The sequence below is a fragment of the Ambystoma mexicanum genome, chromosome 7p (assembly GCF_040938575.1).
Source record: "Ambystoma mexicanum isolate Mex_15411 chromosome 7p, UKY_AmexF1_1, whole genome shotgun sequence".
NCBI lineage: Eukaryota > Metazoa > Chordata > Amphibia > Caudata > Ambystomatidae > Ambystoma > Ambystoma mexicanum.
The window spans coordinates 609,856,208-609,873,420 of record NC_090939.1 but is presented as its reverse complement, the minus strand read 5'-3'; the positions used below and the strand labels follow the sequence as shown (position 1 = coordinate 609,873,420).

At 46.1% G+C, this 17,213-nt stretch overlaps 1 protein-coding gene across 1 annotated transcript in view; it reads left to right on the top strand.

Annotated features, from left to right (window-relative positions):
- The window catches only part of GTPBP6 (GTP binding protein 6 (putative)), a 336,155-nt gene that overhangs the window by 247,686 nt on the left and 71,256 nt on the right, over positions 1–17,213 (top strand). Inside the window, exon 8 of the mRNA XM_069636625.1 lies at positions 14,252–14,400. Within this exon, the coding sequence (XP_069492726.1) occupies positions 14,252–14,400 (149 nt within the window). The remainder of the gene's footprint in view (positions 1–14,251; positions 14,401–17,213) is intronic.

Genomic DNA, 17,213 nt, shown 5'->3' with positions numbered 1-17,213 from the left:
TGGGTTTTGAGTGGGAGTAGGGGGGAGGGAACGGGCAACCAGGGACCTAGATATATGTGCAATGTCAACATTGTAAAAAGTCTGATAGTTGCTCCTAATGGTGATTTTAATGTGTTTCTCTGCTAAGGGTCCCATTGGCCTGGCCGATGCTGACTGAGGCACTCCCAAGTGTATGCATATTACTTCTGCGTGCTGTGACGAAACTAGAAATATCGTCACTGATTCTCTGGAGGGAAGCTTCTACGGAGCCAGGGAAAGACTGAAGTGACCTGACTGTGACCCTGAGGGTGGCTGTCTGCGGGAGGACCACTTAGGGGAGGACAAACTCCAGAGACGCAGGAAAATATTAAATCAAAACAATCCTTAGCTTCAAGTCTAAATGACACCCATGTGCTTGCAACATACATGTATGGCATATTGTAATGTGGATAGAGAATTCCCATGTTTTCCTAACCAACAACCTTATTTACCTCCCCCTTCAATGATACTGAGACTAGGAAGAGGGATTAAGTAATAAGGATGACCCGAATCACAAATTCAATGCCACATTTTAGTCTTTGGAAACTCATTGGCAGCACGGACCGCAACACATGCTGGTCGCACAATTCGTCGGACCGCCTAGACCCTCCCCCACCACCACAAGGCTCTGGGTACACAGCAGCATCAGGATCCGCAGGTGGGCCTGCGAGGAGCGAGTTGCTGCTCCATACTTTTAAAAGGTGCGTTTTCTGTCTGATGCTGCAAGATTCCACACGTTAGATCTGCAGCTTTGGGGGGAGCTGTGATTGCACTGTTTCCTCTATACGGTAACCTCTCCAAAATGGCTGTTGTGTTTTTATTCAGGCCTGCAGCAGCCTGGTACTCCTTTGATTGGCTGATGGGCCATTGTTAACAGCCAATAGGGAAGCAGGCGAACACCAGCTACCCCTCCACTCCTAAGGCTTCTGTCTGTGCCTGTCCGGGCCTGGCTGGCCTTGTGGGCCCCTCTACAATCAGCAATATGCACCTTGAGGCTGGGTACCTCAGCCGTGCGCCCTTGGACTATGGGATCCCCCCCTTGGCTATCACGTGAGTGTGGACTGTTGCTCTGCTTGCCTGCTGCATCTTCCTGACCCTGTGCCTGCGCTACGCCTATCAATCTCTCTGGTCTATTTTCAGATGGCATCTCTTCCCAGTACCACATGGTCATAAACACTAACTCTTTCAACCTTCCTGTGCTCATACTTCCACTGCACATCTTGCCACGTTTGCTGCTAGTTAAATCGAATTTAGGTGTGTGTACATCCTTGTTCTGCTCTCTTTCAGGCTACCCTCGGCCTCTTCCACCTCCTCGCTCATCCCTGATTGTCTGTCCGCAATTCAGTCCTGGTGTGCTGCTAATGATCTCTACCTCAATTCCAGTAAAACAGAGATTATCCTCATTGGGACCCCTGCTCCTGCTGTCCCACTTTCACTCTGGCCGACCTCTGTTGGCCCTGTGCACTAACCTGCTAATGAGGCTAAAAATCTGGGCGTCATCTTCTACTCCACTCTCTCCTTCTCTTCTCACATCTCTGACATCTCAAAAATGTCTCACTACTAGCTGCACTTCCTCAGAGGTACTCTACCTTTTGTCACCTTCCCCCAGAGGCTCCCCATCCCCAGAGCCCTTACTGTCTCTAGGCTGGACTATTGCAGCAGCCTCTTTCTCAATCTTCCTACTGCTTCTCTCTGTCCTCTTCAATTTATCCAGAACAGAACTGCAAGACTTATCCTTGGCCTCAAGCCCAGGGACCGCATCTCTCCAGCGCTGAAATCCCTCCACTGGCTCCCCGTGGCTGCATGGATCAAGTCCAAGACACTCTGCATAATCCACAATGCTTTCTGGGTCCGGGGCCTGCACTATCTACAACGCTCTCTTCCTAAATACTCTCCCTCTAGGGCCCTCCGCTTGTCCTCATCCAACTCTCTGCGGGTGAGCTGTTTTCCAAATGAGATTTGGGGATAGATCTTTATCTGCTGCAGGTGCCTCCCACTGGAACAGCCTTCCTGTCTCTGTCCGTCTTTACCCTCTCCCCTGCTAACCTCCTCTCCTTTTCTCTTGCCCCCCACCTCCTTCACCCCCCCTAACTCTGTTCAGCTCCTTGCTGACTGGTCGCCTGGTTCACCTGCAGAGCCTTACCGGTCCCAGGCTCCCCAGCCAGACTTGCCTCGGGCCTCTGCACTATGTTCAGCATTACTGCACTTTCAGTTTACACCCCAGGAGAGGGGTAACCTCTCTGCACTTAACCCAGGGCCCTGCGCACTTTTCCCCCATGCCCACCTTCCTTGCACTTACGTCTGTACACTTGCTTGATCTGAATGAACTAGGACTAGTAGGTTAGTTTGTCCCCCTTCTCCCGTTTGTCTCCCCTCCCTAGCTTGGTCGCGCCTGAAACACTTCATGCACTTGCACTATGAGAAATGCTGTCAGGCCTGGTATGCTAGTTTTTTGTTAGATCATTCGGAAACTTCAAGGCTTAAGAATGACTACTGTATTCCCTTGTTCCCTTCCCACCTTGAAGCGCTTTGAAGCACTCCTCTTGTGTATAAGCGCTGTATAAATAAACAATTACAATCCATTGCTGGGAAGTTTAAATCCAAAGGAATAAAGAGAAATCAGGAGTGCACGCCTCTTTTTAAAGATGTTCTAAAACAGATTAAAGTATTCTATAACTATTCAAAGGTGCAGGGGCGAGAATGCGACTCTGGCACACTAAGTCACTAGTATATAAAGAAGAAAGTGTTCTAAACTAATGGACACTCGTGTGTCCTGCAGACTACATATACTGATTATATTATCAGTCAAAACTTATTCTGTTTTGGGATTTGTAATTCAGGTTTTGTAAACAAGAAAAAAAAATCTGTGTCCAGTGTTAGATCCCTCCCTGCCGGTGCAGCTGGCGGAGGGAGAGAAGCTCAGGGCCTGCGTCTGGCCTGTTCGAGGAGCGAAGGACATGACAAGCTCTCTCTGGCTCGTGCCTGGAACTGCCTGCCTTCCGGCAGGGCGGGCCCTTTATTGTTTGTGCGCCTCACGTCATCGCACTCTCGACATTGTCACTTTACCACTCATAGGGCCTCATTCCGAGTACGGCGCTAACCAATGGCGCTATTAACGCCTTGGTTGACGCCGTACCCGGACCGGCAGCGCCTTGGTGGATGGCGGAATCACCGCCCCATTCCAAGGTTGGCGGGGCGGTAATTCCCCATTCACCAAGGCTCTTCCCCATTCCCAAATGAGCCCCCATAGGGCTCAATGGGAATGGGGAAGATGCAAATAACGGTGACCGTTCATTACGGTCAACGTTATTGGCTTGGAGGCCCCTTTGCGCCCTCGACTTTAACACCTGCTCAAAGCAGGCGTTAAGGGCGAGGGCGCAGAGGGAACTCGGAGTAGGGTGGTAAGGGATTACCGCCACCGGTCTCGTTACCGGTTGCCGCTATCCCTTACCGCCATACTCGGAATGAGGCCCATAGTCTCTTAGCCTCTCCAGAGCCTTCGGCGCTGCCCTTAAGTCATACCGGCCAGGCCTTGACCGAAGGGCTGTCTCTAGGCCAGGTCCCCCTTCTGGCTCACCTTCATCTTCTGGAGACGCTTTGTCAGATCCTTCAGGTTGCCCCTCGGCTCTCGACTCGGGGTCGCCTCTCTCTCGTTCTGGTGGCTCGAAACGTCTGGTGGCGGCTCTGCCTCCGTCTTTGACTGTGTCTCCATCAGTCCACATTTGTCGGGGCACCCTTTTGAACCACGAAGCATTCCTGGTGATCGACTGGTGCCCTTGTGCCGCTGTCACCATTGTTCCTTCCGTTAGGGTGAATATCCAGGGTACACAGTCATACCGTGTTTCAAGCTTGGTCTTTGTGGGGTTCCGTAACACCAAAACACGATCTCCCACCTTGTGTCCCAACCTCCTTGTCTGCCTCCTGACACTCGTATGTTTGTTTGCTGCCACTCTCCTTCGTTGAGTACGGTCGCTGTCGAGGGTGTCTACTCCTCTGCTTGGGTGGTGTGGTATGGACGAGTTTATCAAAGTCCCGTACATGAGGACCGCCGGGGGTAGACCTGTGGAGCTGTGGGGAGTCACTCAGTAGTTCTGTAGGAATCTGTATAGATCCACTCTCAGGGGCTGTTTTGAGCCCTGGATATGCGTAGCACCTTGTTGATGGTCCGCATGAACCTCTCCACATCACTGTTCGCCTGTGGGCACTTGGGCGTGATGTGGTGATGTTTGATGTGCAAGTCATCCAAGTATTTTGTGAGCTCCGTCCCCTGGAATGGCGGTCCATTGTCACTCTTGATGCGTCTTGGGAGGCCATGTGTAGCAAACATCTTCTCAAGTGCAGTTATCAATTTCTGCGCCGCTGTCGAGGATACAGTCTCCACTTCTGGGTATCTTGATTGGTCGTCAATGGCCACCAGCAGGTATGTTCCTTCCTGTACTGTGCAAAAATTGACACTGATGGCATCCCACCTTGATGACCCCTGCTCCGCCGACTGTATAGGTTCAGGGTTTGGCGGTGCTCCTGTGATTTGGCAGGGGAGGCAGGATGCAATGATTTGCTTAAACTTGGTGTCGATGTGAGGAAACCACACCCGGTGTCGAATACTGGCTTTTGTCCTGACCATTCCCTGGTGGCTTTCGTGTGCCATCGCCATGATTCTGTCCTGCAGGCTGCTGGGGATCACAATGCGGGCTCCCCTCAGGATCAACCCTTTGCTGGTGACAGACAAGTCCTGTAGTACTGGAAACATACCAGTGAGGAAGTCTATGGCTGCTGGCGTGCGATTATGTACATGGTGGAGGAAAGATTTCCACTCGCCCGACATGATGGTGTTCTTGATCAAGTCGCAGCAGGGGTCAGTGTGCGTGGCTTCCACAATGTCTTCGATGCTGACTGCCTTGGGCTTCATGGTGTGAATGATTTGGCATATTTGCTATTCTGTCTCCTCTGCTTCACTCACTTCCCCTAGGGTGGCAGTCCTCGGGTGCCTGCATTGGAAGTCTGCCGGATTGTCCGTGCCCGCTTGGTAGGCCAACTTGAACTCCTATTGCTGCAGATGGAGCAGCCACTTCCCAATTTTGGCCGGAGGGTGTGATGATTATCCCGTGAAGATCGGGATGAGTGGCTTATGATCTGCATAGGCCCTGAATTTTCGTCCATAGAGGTAGATGTGGAAATGGCGGCAGCCCCAAAGCACCGCTATGGCCTCCTTCTCGATGTGCGAGTACCACTGTTCAGTGAGTGTGAGGGCTCTGGAGGCATATGCGATGGGCTTTGTTTCGCCTGTCTGTGATATTTGAACGGGGATAGCCCCGAGGCCGACAGGGCTAGCATCGACGTATAGTTCAGTTGTCAGCGTTGGGCCATAGTATGCCATTGTTGTTTCGGCTGAGAGGGACGTCTTGATCCCTAAGCGGCTCTGACATTGTTGCCAGGTTGGGGAAGAACCTCCCGCAGTAGGTTGCCATTCCCAAGAAACTGCGCATCTCTGTGGGTGTTGTCGGGCAGGGAGGCCTCCTTTATGTCTGCCACCTTTTGTGGGTCGGCTGACACTCCCGCACTGTTGAAGACGTACCCGAAAAATGTTATCTCCTCCTTCAGCAACGCGCCACCCTCCCCCCACCTCTCTACCCCTCATGGTCAACAAAGTCCCCCAGTCCTGGCAGGAAGCGATAATAATCCCCATAAACAAAAAGGAAGGTGGGAGAACCGGATAAACTACAGGCCCATTTCCCCTTTAGACAGGGTAGGAAAAATATTCACCAGACTAATATACGAGCACCTACAATAATGGGTCATTGGGGAGGGCATAGTAGACCATTTACAGGCGGGATTCCGGGCCAAGACAAGTGCAATCGACCAGGTGTTTTGCCTGAACCTGATCACGCAGAAATATGCGACCCTGAGGAATATGAACCTGTATACAGTGTTCGTGGACCTCAGGACCGAATTTGACTGTGTGTCAAGAAACAAATTGTGGGCGATCATGGCCAGAAGGGGGATCCCTGATAACCTCCTACAGATTATCATGCACCTTTACTCAAACAATATAGCGAGGGTGCGTTGGGGGTTGGGGGGTGAATTCACTGAACCCTTTCCTATAACAAGAGGGGTTTGTCAGGGGTGTGTCCTCATCCTCCCCCCTCTTGTTCCTTTTATATATATCGAGGAAGTCGTCCGCTATGTCAGGTGTAGGAGCAGCGATCAACCTAAACTAGGGTTGGAATTTATTCAAATCCTACTCTTTGCGGATGACGGTGGTACATTATCCACATCTATCAAAGGGCTGAAGGCCACCCTGCATGCTTTGGTGGAGAAGTGTACCGACCTGCAAATGGAGGTCAACATTGAGACAAGAAAGGTTATGTCTTCCTCCCAAAATTCAAAAAGTTTCCTAATGTTAAACTGAGCATCAATGTTAGTCATAGCTGCGCACTTGTTCCAATGGGCTATCTGGGTGTAAGTTGTATGAAAGGAGCAGGTGGTCAATTCAAGCACAGCAGTTAGTAATTATACTCGTGCGATTTGGCGATTCTTCCACACACATGGACAAGAGGCCATTTCCCCAGCCCTCACCATATATGCTGCCCAAGCGAAGTCAGCTGCGCTCTACAGTGCTGAGATCTGGGGGCATGCTCCCAATAACAAATTGGGTGTGGGAGAAAAGTTTTATTCAAGCGCTTACTTGGCTTGCCAATCGCATGCCCGGGAATACCACTTTACTTTGAGCTCGGGTGTATTCCCATAGGTGTTGATATCACTCTTAGGCCTATACTCTACTGGATCAGGGTTTGGACCACACCTGAGTTCAGTGTGTACTGTGATGCACTATCACACCTGATGAATCAAGAGGGTGCCCGCTCCCTGCCTTGGTTCGTCCATGTGAAAGGGTACCTAATTAGTCACCATCTAGAAGCCTACTGGTCTAATCCATTAAGTATACCGAGAGGCGCTAGTAGCAGACTAAAGAATATAGTGCAGGAGACGGGGGTAGCAGACATTCTGAACACATGTGGATACCTGACCACCTGTTTTTTTTTACCTAGAATGTAAACTGGTTAAGGGTTTTGAAACCTTCTTGGACGTGGTCACACCTCCAAAAGCACTGCATCTTTACACTCGATTCAGGATGGGTCAGTTAAGCCTGGCAGCCGAAACCTCCAGATGGGATGCAGCAAGAAATTACGTCTGCCAGATTTGAGACCAAGCAAGGGAGAATTTAAGCCACTTTGTTTTTTTGCGTGAGGTATGGTGGTGCAAGGAACAGATACCTGAAATCACTATGTAACAATTATAGTATTTGACGCACAAGGGATGCCCTTGTACTATTCCACCACTCCCAAAGCATCAATATAGTGTACTTAGTGGCATCCTATTTACATCAGGCATGGCGCATAAGATCAAGCACACTGAATAGTGGCTGTGCCTAGCGTCTGACTGTGGCCCACACCACAGGTTTTATTTAGCTAGGTATTGACCATGCATAAAACCTACCCCCGGGGGCACAATAGTGCACCAAGAATAAGGGTATGCGAGGTGCGCTTGCACCTCATATTACCTGTATAACTGTACTATTATGATTGATTGCCCCGAAGTTACGATTGAATGGGTATTTGTAGTTAATGGTCCAGAGGGACGCTGACCACATTATCTCGGTCAGTATTAAACAGAGATAAAGGATTCCTGTGGTAGGGATGAACTGGTAGGGATGAACTGCCTTTTACATTTATTTAAGTGTTTTTAGATTCTACTTTCTGAAATTCTCAGGCCACTATGATGTTTTATATGTATAAAATCCATCTGTATGGTCACACATGTTTCATATGCTAAGCATAATGAACTCTATTTAGATGTGGGTAATGACTATGTTGAATAAAGTCTTGTGATGATAGAATGTTGCTGATTAAATTAATTTACCACATTTGTAGGTTTGGTAGTATTGTTAAAGCAAATAGAAATTGCCACCTCACCTCTTGTCAGTATTTGTGCCGTACGTTTATCATCATTTGTTGAAGACCACTTTGCACATGTATTGGTGTTATTCCATATCAGGTCGTTAAAAGTATTGGCGTGTACTGGGTATGCTGTAGCTGGTATAGTGAGAGAACACTCTAGTGGATGGTGGTCAGCACCAATCTATCAACCTAGTAATCATGTAATCTATTGGGCCCATTGGGGATTGAATAAAAGTTAATGTTAATGTTAAATGACATTTGTACTGCGCACTATCACCACCGGAGTGGTCCCCTGGCGCTCTGGTGGCTCTGAAAAAGGAGGGGAGGTTGAGTTAGTGGGAGGAAGCAGGAAAAGTGCAAGGGAGCAGTGATGTGCTGTTGGCGGACTCGGCCCGGTGGGTCCGTTGGCTGGGCCTGGGGTGTTTGCGGCCGGGAGTCGTTGTGTACTGTTGTGCAAGACTATGTGTGTTTTGTATTGTTGTTGCAATGTAGTGAAGTTTGTGCGGTTTGTTGTGCTGTAGGTTTTGGTTGTGTTTGGTTTGGAGTTTGAGAGGTGTATGCAGAAAGGGAAAAGTTAGTAGGGTTGGTTAGTTTGTGTCTCTATCCTGAGTTGGGGCGCTCGGCTTGTGTGGTCTACCCTGATGCGGCTCTGTCCTGATCTCGGTCCGACTGGCATACAAGGTTCCTTACTCCTCTGGCCCCCACCTCTAACATGCTCTCTCATAGCTCCCCTTATCCTCCCTTCATACTCCTGTGGCCAGTGCACCTGCCAATGTCAACCTCTCAGGTAGTGTGGTGATTGCTAATATCTCGACAATTCCACTCCACTGTGGTGCCTGTCGGTAACTAAGGGGCGGGTGAAAGTGTTGGTCGGATTGTCTGGGTTAGTTGACTCAGTTTCCTTGTGTGCCGCCTGTGTTCCGCCTGTGTTCCAGTATATTCGGTGTCATCCGTCCAGGTGCCGTTGGAGTTACCCTCTCGGGTCGGGGATGTCCTTGTCCTTTCCGGTTTAGTCATCCTTTTTTCTGGTTTTGGTTTGCAGATTTGTGGTGTTGAAGAGCCAGGTTTTTAGTGATTTCCTGAATTTTAGGTGATCTTCAGTGTTTCTTATTTCTTTTGGGATGTTGTTCTAGGTTTTTGCGGCTAAGTGGTAGAAGGAGGTGCCTCCAAGTTTTTTCCTAAGGTATGGTTTGAGTTCCAGGCAGATTTCGTTGCTTGATCGGAGGGGTCTCGTTGGTTTGTAGACTGTTATTTTCTTTTGTAGGAATTCTGCTCCCTGTCCGCTGATTGCCCTGTGCATTATGCCCATTGTTTTGAAGGTGATGCAATGTATTACTGGGAGCCAATGTAGTGTTTTTAGGGCTGGGGGGGATGTGGTCTCTTCTGGATAGTTTGAGGAGTAGTCTTGCTGCTGCATTTTGGATCCGTTGCAGTTTCGTCAGGAGGTATTCTGGTATTCCGAGGTAGAGGCTGTTTGCATAGTCGATTTTTGACATGATTAGGGCGACGATAGTGAGTGTTTTGTGCATGAAGGAGAGGAAAGGTAGAATTCTTCTTGCCGTGTGGAGGAGGAAAAACCATTTCTTCTCTGTTGCATTTATTTGTGGTAGGGTTAGAGTGTTGTCCATTAGGACTCCCAGATGTTTTACTACCTTCGATGGTGATGGTGCGTTTCCCATTTCCGTAGGCCATGGGATGGTGATTTCGTTCTCTTGGTCTTTGGATACGATCATGATTTCTGTCTTTCCTGGGTTGATTTTCAGGTTGTTGGCATCCATCCAGTTGAAAAGTGCCTCTGGCAAGTTGTTTGGTAGACCATCTGCCATTAATTATAGATTAAAAAAAAGGTTTGTTACATTTTTCAATCAAGATTTGGCCTTTGTTGTTTACATAATTTGCCTGAATCAGCGTAATCCCATTCTGGGTTCATTCTTGCTGGTCTCATTTGTTAAGTCTGTCTTGATTACCCGATCTTGCATTAGAGTCACCCAACAGCAGACTACATGATTTACTTACTCTATAAAAATAAAGAGTCAGTAATTGCACTCAATGTCAGATCCAAATCCATAAATGGGCTTCTAATTTGTGTATATTCTGAGGGGCTGTTATACAAATGTACAAGCAGCCCTTTATCCCCTTTATTCGTATTAAATTCTAGACACTGTAAACATTTTGTGGAAATAGATGATAGAATAAAATAAAGTTAATTTAGTTAAGATCAGAACTAACGAACCTCCTTTTGCACCAATATAGACCAATATCGTGAGGAATGATCTTTTTCTTCCATTTTTCTTCTTGACTCCAAAGATGTAGATATCCTGCTGTGTACGCAATTAGTGTGAGTTCTTAACGGGTAGAACGGTGGCTGATGTGGAAGTGTATTTCCCATAGTACCAGTAGTAACCATTTCAAATATGTCATCATTTAGGGTCCCATGGTTAGTCAAAAGGTATCAAATTAGTGTCTTCCGTGTGTACCTCCGTCAATTCTTTTATATCTTCCTTGTGAATCCTAGTTGATGTATTATGACCAGGGCCTTTTTTATTCTCATTTGGGGTACTTGTCAAGAAGTGCAGAAATGGACTTAACTGTATTTCTGTGCGCACAATGGCTTTAGATCTATATACAATACCCAAAAGACCCTCTGCTATTGTGCGATCATGCAACGTTAACTTTGTAGTTAAATTTGCTTGTCTAGCCTTCCCAAAATCTTTCCATCTGCTGTTTTTATATCACTTCTTATGACTGCTATACAGCACCTTACATGCTTAATCCAGTGAATTGACCCATTCATAAGTGCTTCACTCGTTTCATGGTCATTTGTGTTCAGATTCTGTGCTTCATGCATATAAACCACATTACTCCAGCATGGGGTCTGGCATGGATTCACATGCTCATGAATATTCCCCGTCGTCAGGCTGGGAATCCTCGGTAAAGAAATAAACAGTATCAGTTTGACTACAGGACTGTCATCCATGTGGTCTCACCGCCTGGTGAAGGAGTTTATGAAGGGACTGTTCCGATCGTTCCCGCCGGTGGAGGCTCCGGCCCCGGCGTGGGAGCTCAACGTGGTGCTGACTAGGCTCATGGGGCCTCCATTCGAGCCTTTGCATTCGGCTCCGTTGAAGTTCCTGTCGTGGAAGACAGCATTCCTTGTGGCCATCACCTCTGCACGACGCGTGGGAGAGATTCAGGCCCTATCCTGCAAGCCTCCATACTTGACTTTTCATGAGACGAGGGTGGTGCTGAGGACGCACCCCTCCTTCATGCCCAAGGTGCCGTCGGACTTCCATCTCAACGAGCCCTTGGTGTTGCCAGTTTTCTTTCCTTCGTCGCAGGCCGAGAGGACTTTGCACTCGCTGGATGTAGCTAGAGCGCTGAAGTTCTACGTGGACCGAGCAAAGAGTTTTCGAAAGACATCACAGCTGTTTGTGAACTTTGGACCTGTGATCCAAGGGAAGGCCCTCTTGAAAGCTTCCATTTCCAGATGGCTCTCCGGCTGCATCATGTACTGTCACCGGTTGGCAAACCGACCGTTTCCCGGCCGTCCAAAAGCCCATTCGACCAGAGCGATCGCTGCTACCACGGCGTTCTTGTCTGGTGTGCCCCTGCTGGACATCTGCAGGGCTGCTACGTGGAGGTCGACGCACACCTTCACGAAATTCTACTGCGTTGACCGGGATTCCAGGGAGGAGTCCAGAGTCGGCCAAGCAGTGCTGCACAACATGTTCGCCTGAAGAGGAGGTAAGAGTTGCTTAATGTTGAGTTTTGATGTAATGCTTAATGTTGAGCCTTTGCCACCCCCCGTGGTTGTGCATGTGTGTACTGCTATGTATTCTTATATTCATGAGCATGTGAATCCATGCCAGACCCCATGCTGGAGAAGGAACAAGTTACTTACCTGTAACTGTTGTTCTCCAGCATGGGTCTGGCATGGATTCCAATGCGAACCCTCCCTCCTACCCCTCTGCGGCTCTTCACTTGGTCATACTGCCACTTTACGGTATACCAAATCTGAGGATGGCTGCCAGGGGCGGGGCTTAGGTAGAGGGCAGTCATTGGCTGGGGGCAGTATGACCCAGAGATCAGTGATTGGTTACTACTAAGAAAGACAGATCAGAAACGAAACTGATACTGATTCTTTCTTTACCGAGGATTCCCAGCCTGACGACGGGGAATATTCATGAGCATGTGAATCCATGCCAGACCCATGCTGGAGAACAACAGTTACAGGTAAGTAACTTGTTCCTACTGTGTCTCTAAAACTCCCTCTTGCTCATACCTGCAGATTCTATGTTGCTTTGTATCAAGGGTATATGTGTGTTCATTTTAAGTGGTAGACTCTTACAATCTACTTTATTTGGCACATCCCCAGTGTTTATTATTGGATCATGTGTAGTTATCAAACTTCCTACACTAGAAATAATATTGGAACCTTTTGATGTTAAATGAGTTTTGATGGCTGGTATTTTTATGGTTGTTAGGCCCGAGATGAGCCTGTTCCATCTATGCGTCTCAGGTCAAATGGCTTTTCCTTTCTGCCACTAGCTGTGAGGCATAATTTACTCAATGCTATGCTTAACGTATTATTAACCATTTGATCAAACCTCTGCAGTAACATAGACTCCCAGTCATGCAAGTTATGGATAGTTGTGATCAATGCAGTTTTAGAGTCTCTCAGAACCTCTTCCAATTTACTTGGTGACATTAGCATAACTTTAATCTCATCAACGTTGGATCTAATCTCTCATAACAGACGCCTCACATTTGGCCTCCTTACCAATTAAGGTCCTATTAATGGATATCTGTATCATTTCCTTGACTTGGCTTTCTTTTACGCTAATAGGTGTCTTGATATATTCTACTTAAGTATCAGCATCCCTTAAAGGATCATATCTATTTGTTACTGAAATGGAATCATGGACAGCAAATTTATGATCATCAGGTTTGGATTCTGTAGACAAAATACAATCATTAGTTACCCCTAAGGATTCATGCTGAGTAGCGGTCGGCAGGTAGACTTCTATTAGTAATATTAAGTTCCTCTCTAGCTCCTGACCGTGTTTATGATGAATTTCAAACTTGTCCAAGGGATCCTGAGGTGGGGGTTTATGATGATTTGACGTTATGAGAATTAATTGGAGATGAATGCACTCAGTGCTATCTTTTTGGGGAAGGATTGAAATGAAAATCCCAAATGATTAAATTATTATAACATATATATCAGGTATACATATTAATCTATGACTGAATTAAATCATTAGCTGTTTTATAAAACATGTCATAGTCTTTGTATCATGATGTATATTATTACACTTAATCACATTGTGTTGTATTTATGTTAAACTTTAATTTGGTGAGAATGGTTTAATTGAAACCTTGAACACACCTTTAAATAAATAAATAAAAACAGATCTACTTAAACCCAGGATCATTCCTCATAGATGTTGCTTAGTAGGAGCAGATCATATGTTCTCTTGATTGGATATATTTTTTAAAGTGTATTTTTTTTTTTAAAGCAAACATACTTTAAGTGATCTTAAAAGCTGATACATGGATTGAAATCAAGATTGGATAAGCAGGAGCTAAAAGCAGCTCCTGGGTATCCAGCATTGACCAGTGCCTAGGAGCTACCACCAGGAAGGAGGAGCTACTACATAGCTTCCTGTGAATGTAACTTTCACATAAGACGCAAACATATAATGTTGTCCATAATGTATGACTATGTACCCTTTAATGTTGTATAGATGTGTCCTAATGTTTATTTTTTGATTATACGAAATGCACAGAGTATTATTCACATAGGAGTGCTTGTTTGACATCAGTTGTCCTGGGGAGCCAAATGTAGCTTGTGGTAGCTGTTGGCGCAAAACTAGCAAGGCTCTGCTTGACCACAAGTAGGAGCTAAATAGCTCCCAGCTCCCCCAATTTCCAATGCTGTGATATCTTTTGTCAGCACATGCAGGATCTTGTTTCATAAGCTTTCAGAACACCATCAGGCTGTTATCCTTTCAAGAAAGCGGATTGCTTACTTGCTTTTCTACAAAAATCAAATTGCACTTTGTTATACTCCCTTGGTACTCCCTCTCACGCAACACCCTAACATTTTATTTGCTTTAAAAAAAATATTTTTGGATCGGTCTGGGAGGGAGATGAGCCAGATTGGTGGTATCTGTCAAGACTTCTTTGACAAAAAAGATGTTCTTAATAGAACAGTTAGTGATGAAGCACATCTACGCCTACCCTAATTTAAATACATGTTTTTTCTTTGTATCCAGGATTTAATAATTCACGTGCGGGACATCAGCCACCCCGAAACCATCCCCCAGAAAGAAAGTGTCCTCTCAGTACTGCGAAAACTTGAGCTTCCACAACGATTACTTAATTCAATTATTGAAGTTCACAACAAAGTGGATTTGGTCCCTGGGTAAGACTGGATTTTGAAATTGTTTGGGTTAGTATTCCATCAGCTTTGGGTGCTGTATTCATAACCGAACCAGAAAATATTATTGAGAACACATTTTCTCAAACATTTGTAAACTATTTCATTTAGAGTTGTTTAAGAATTTTGACATTGTAGTTACAAATAGACATGAAGTGTACTGTAATGACAAAGCTGCTCCCATTTACATGGACTTTGGAGTCTGCAGAGAGAAAGCCTATTACTCGTATGTGTAGGCCCTCAATCCTCCAGATTTGTAGGGTTACTCTTCCATGGTATGGGGCTTGAAGAAGTCCGAGATGCATGCATGGCTCCCTGTGTACCAAGGCCTTGCGCTCTTTAGTTCTTGTCCCCTACTCAAGGAGACAGGTCAGGATTCTCGTTGCCTCAGTTATTTCTCTGTACGCCTATTGACTTGAAAAATGTTCACAACCTGAGTATTGGGTTCAAACGAAACAATTGCAAACTAAGTTAGCCTTCCAAAGATGACCCAAACTCCCTGTTCCTTTGGTGACTGGGTCCTCGGAAGCCGTGGCCAAACTGATTTCCGTTTTGTGCATCTCTTGCGGACGGAATCTATTGGTATGCAAATGTCCACGGTATTTCAACTCCATATTTATTTATTCCAAGACGTTGTTGAATGGCAGATGATCAGAATATCATGAGAACATTAGCTGCTCACCACTCTAATCTTGGCTTTGTGTGGCCCTGAAATGTCACACTGACCTAACACAATTACCAGAGGCAAGGTGTATTACAACCCTCAATCCAGCCTGAGTGCCACGGATCCCTTTCAGTCCGCATCTCAAGGTGTGATCCAAAGGGCCTAATCTTGCTCTGACCAAGCTCCTTTGGGGTTTGGGTGCAGATCTGTGCTGATGGACACTATTGAACAGGCACCAGCACAAAGATGTTTGTTTCAGCCAGCACAGAGGACATTTGTGTCCACTCAGCATCATTCTGTTGTCGAGTCTGAGCCCAGTAAGAGTGGATTGCCACCAGTGGCAAATGGTGAATCTTCTTCCCTGAAAAGGCATACATATTTCTCAGAAATGCAGGTGGGGGGGCAGCCCAACCAACCAAGGGAGTTCTTGTGAAGATTCTCTCCAACAGAAATCGGTAAAAAAATAATGGGTTAGAACACTGTTTTAAACTACATGTTTGTGAAACAATGGGTGAAAAGCCATACAACTAAAAACCGGTTCTGTCAGGTAGCACATGAACATTTCCAATAGATGTTAGGTCACCAAGAGTGCGCAGGAGAATTTACTAGTGCATTTCCATGATGCCTTTGCCCCCAAAATATTTTAGTATTGTCACTGTAGAACACTTCAATGTTGGATATGCCACAGTAAGAACGGACTCCTGATGTTTCTGCCCAAGAATGGCTTTATTTTCATACTGCCTGTCCCAGGATGTTCAGAGGGATTTTCAGAATTAGCCCTGTCGACAGATATGAGAGTCCACACTATTCTGTTGAACTGAAAAAACACAAATGTTTAGGCAAACTCCTTATCAGTCCAGTCTGACAAAGCTGTAAATCTTAGATTTAGGAGATTGTGAGAGTGTTGAAATCAGTCCCACATGGTAATGTCGCAGTGAAAACATCGCCAGCTAGGCACATTTTTTTTCCTGACCACTAATATTCTCTCCCCAAATATTCTAGCAGGGGTATAATTATGTTATTACTTCCAATGCTACAATATCTGGGGTGTTTGATTGTCTGGAGGGTGCCTTTTTAGGGAAATGACGCCACCTGGTGGCTTTTTTAATGGCAACATTATCATTGGATACTGTGAAATGTTAATTTAAGGCTAGGCACACACACAGCACTCTCTAGGCAGAATTAAAAAAACTATGGTTTATTTAGGCCTTGGACAACTTGTATTAATACAAATTATAGTTAAGTAAAATCGCTTAACACACACTACTAACTGTGACAAATCTAGAAATGTCGTCACTGCTACCCTGGAGGGAAGCTTTCCTTTTGTGACCAGGGAACGGCAAAAGCTACCTGACTTAGACCCTGGGGTTGTCGATCTGTGGGAGGACAACATGAGGGAAGACAACCCTCTGGGAGGCAGAGTAAACTTGCTAGGTCAAAACAGACTCTTACCGATTTCTTTTACCTCTGGAAACATCCACTTCCCCTCCCCCGACCCCATTGCTGTATGGCATGTAGTAGGGTAGGTGTAGAACCTCCAGTCATGACTTATCGCCAATAACACATTATGGGACTCTCAAGGTATCATACCTGACGACATGCCCTAGTAATTTATCACGCAAAGGGTCATCGGTCAATGGTTACAATTATTTACTATTTTTAATGTGACCAATCGTATAACACTAACTTGCCCTCCAACAATTCTTACTAGATGAAGCAGATTCATTCCGCGGGAGAGGACTAAGACACCCACCATCTCCATGGACACCTACCTAATGACAAAGGTGATACATGATTGCAACAGACAGTGCACCTGACCAGAATATAAGCAGTCACCAAAACTTAATACCAAGCGGTTTGAACCTGGCACAACACACAACAGGGATGCAGTGCCAAGTTTTTCGAAAGAAAGTAAATCTCTCTTGTATTTTTTGACAGCACTATAGCCTAGTACTGTGGCCCTGAAAAAGTGGTAAATACGTGACACCACTGAAACCGGTAGGCCTGTAGGGACCTTAGTTTTGAAGTTAGTGACCATTTAGTCAGTCAAAAGGTCCTGTAGAGAAGACATCTTTCACTCTTTTTGTCTTTGATAGAAGAACTGGAGCATTTATTCTTTAGTAATAATATGGTA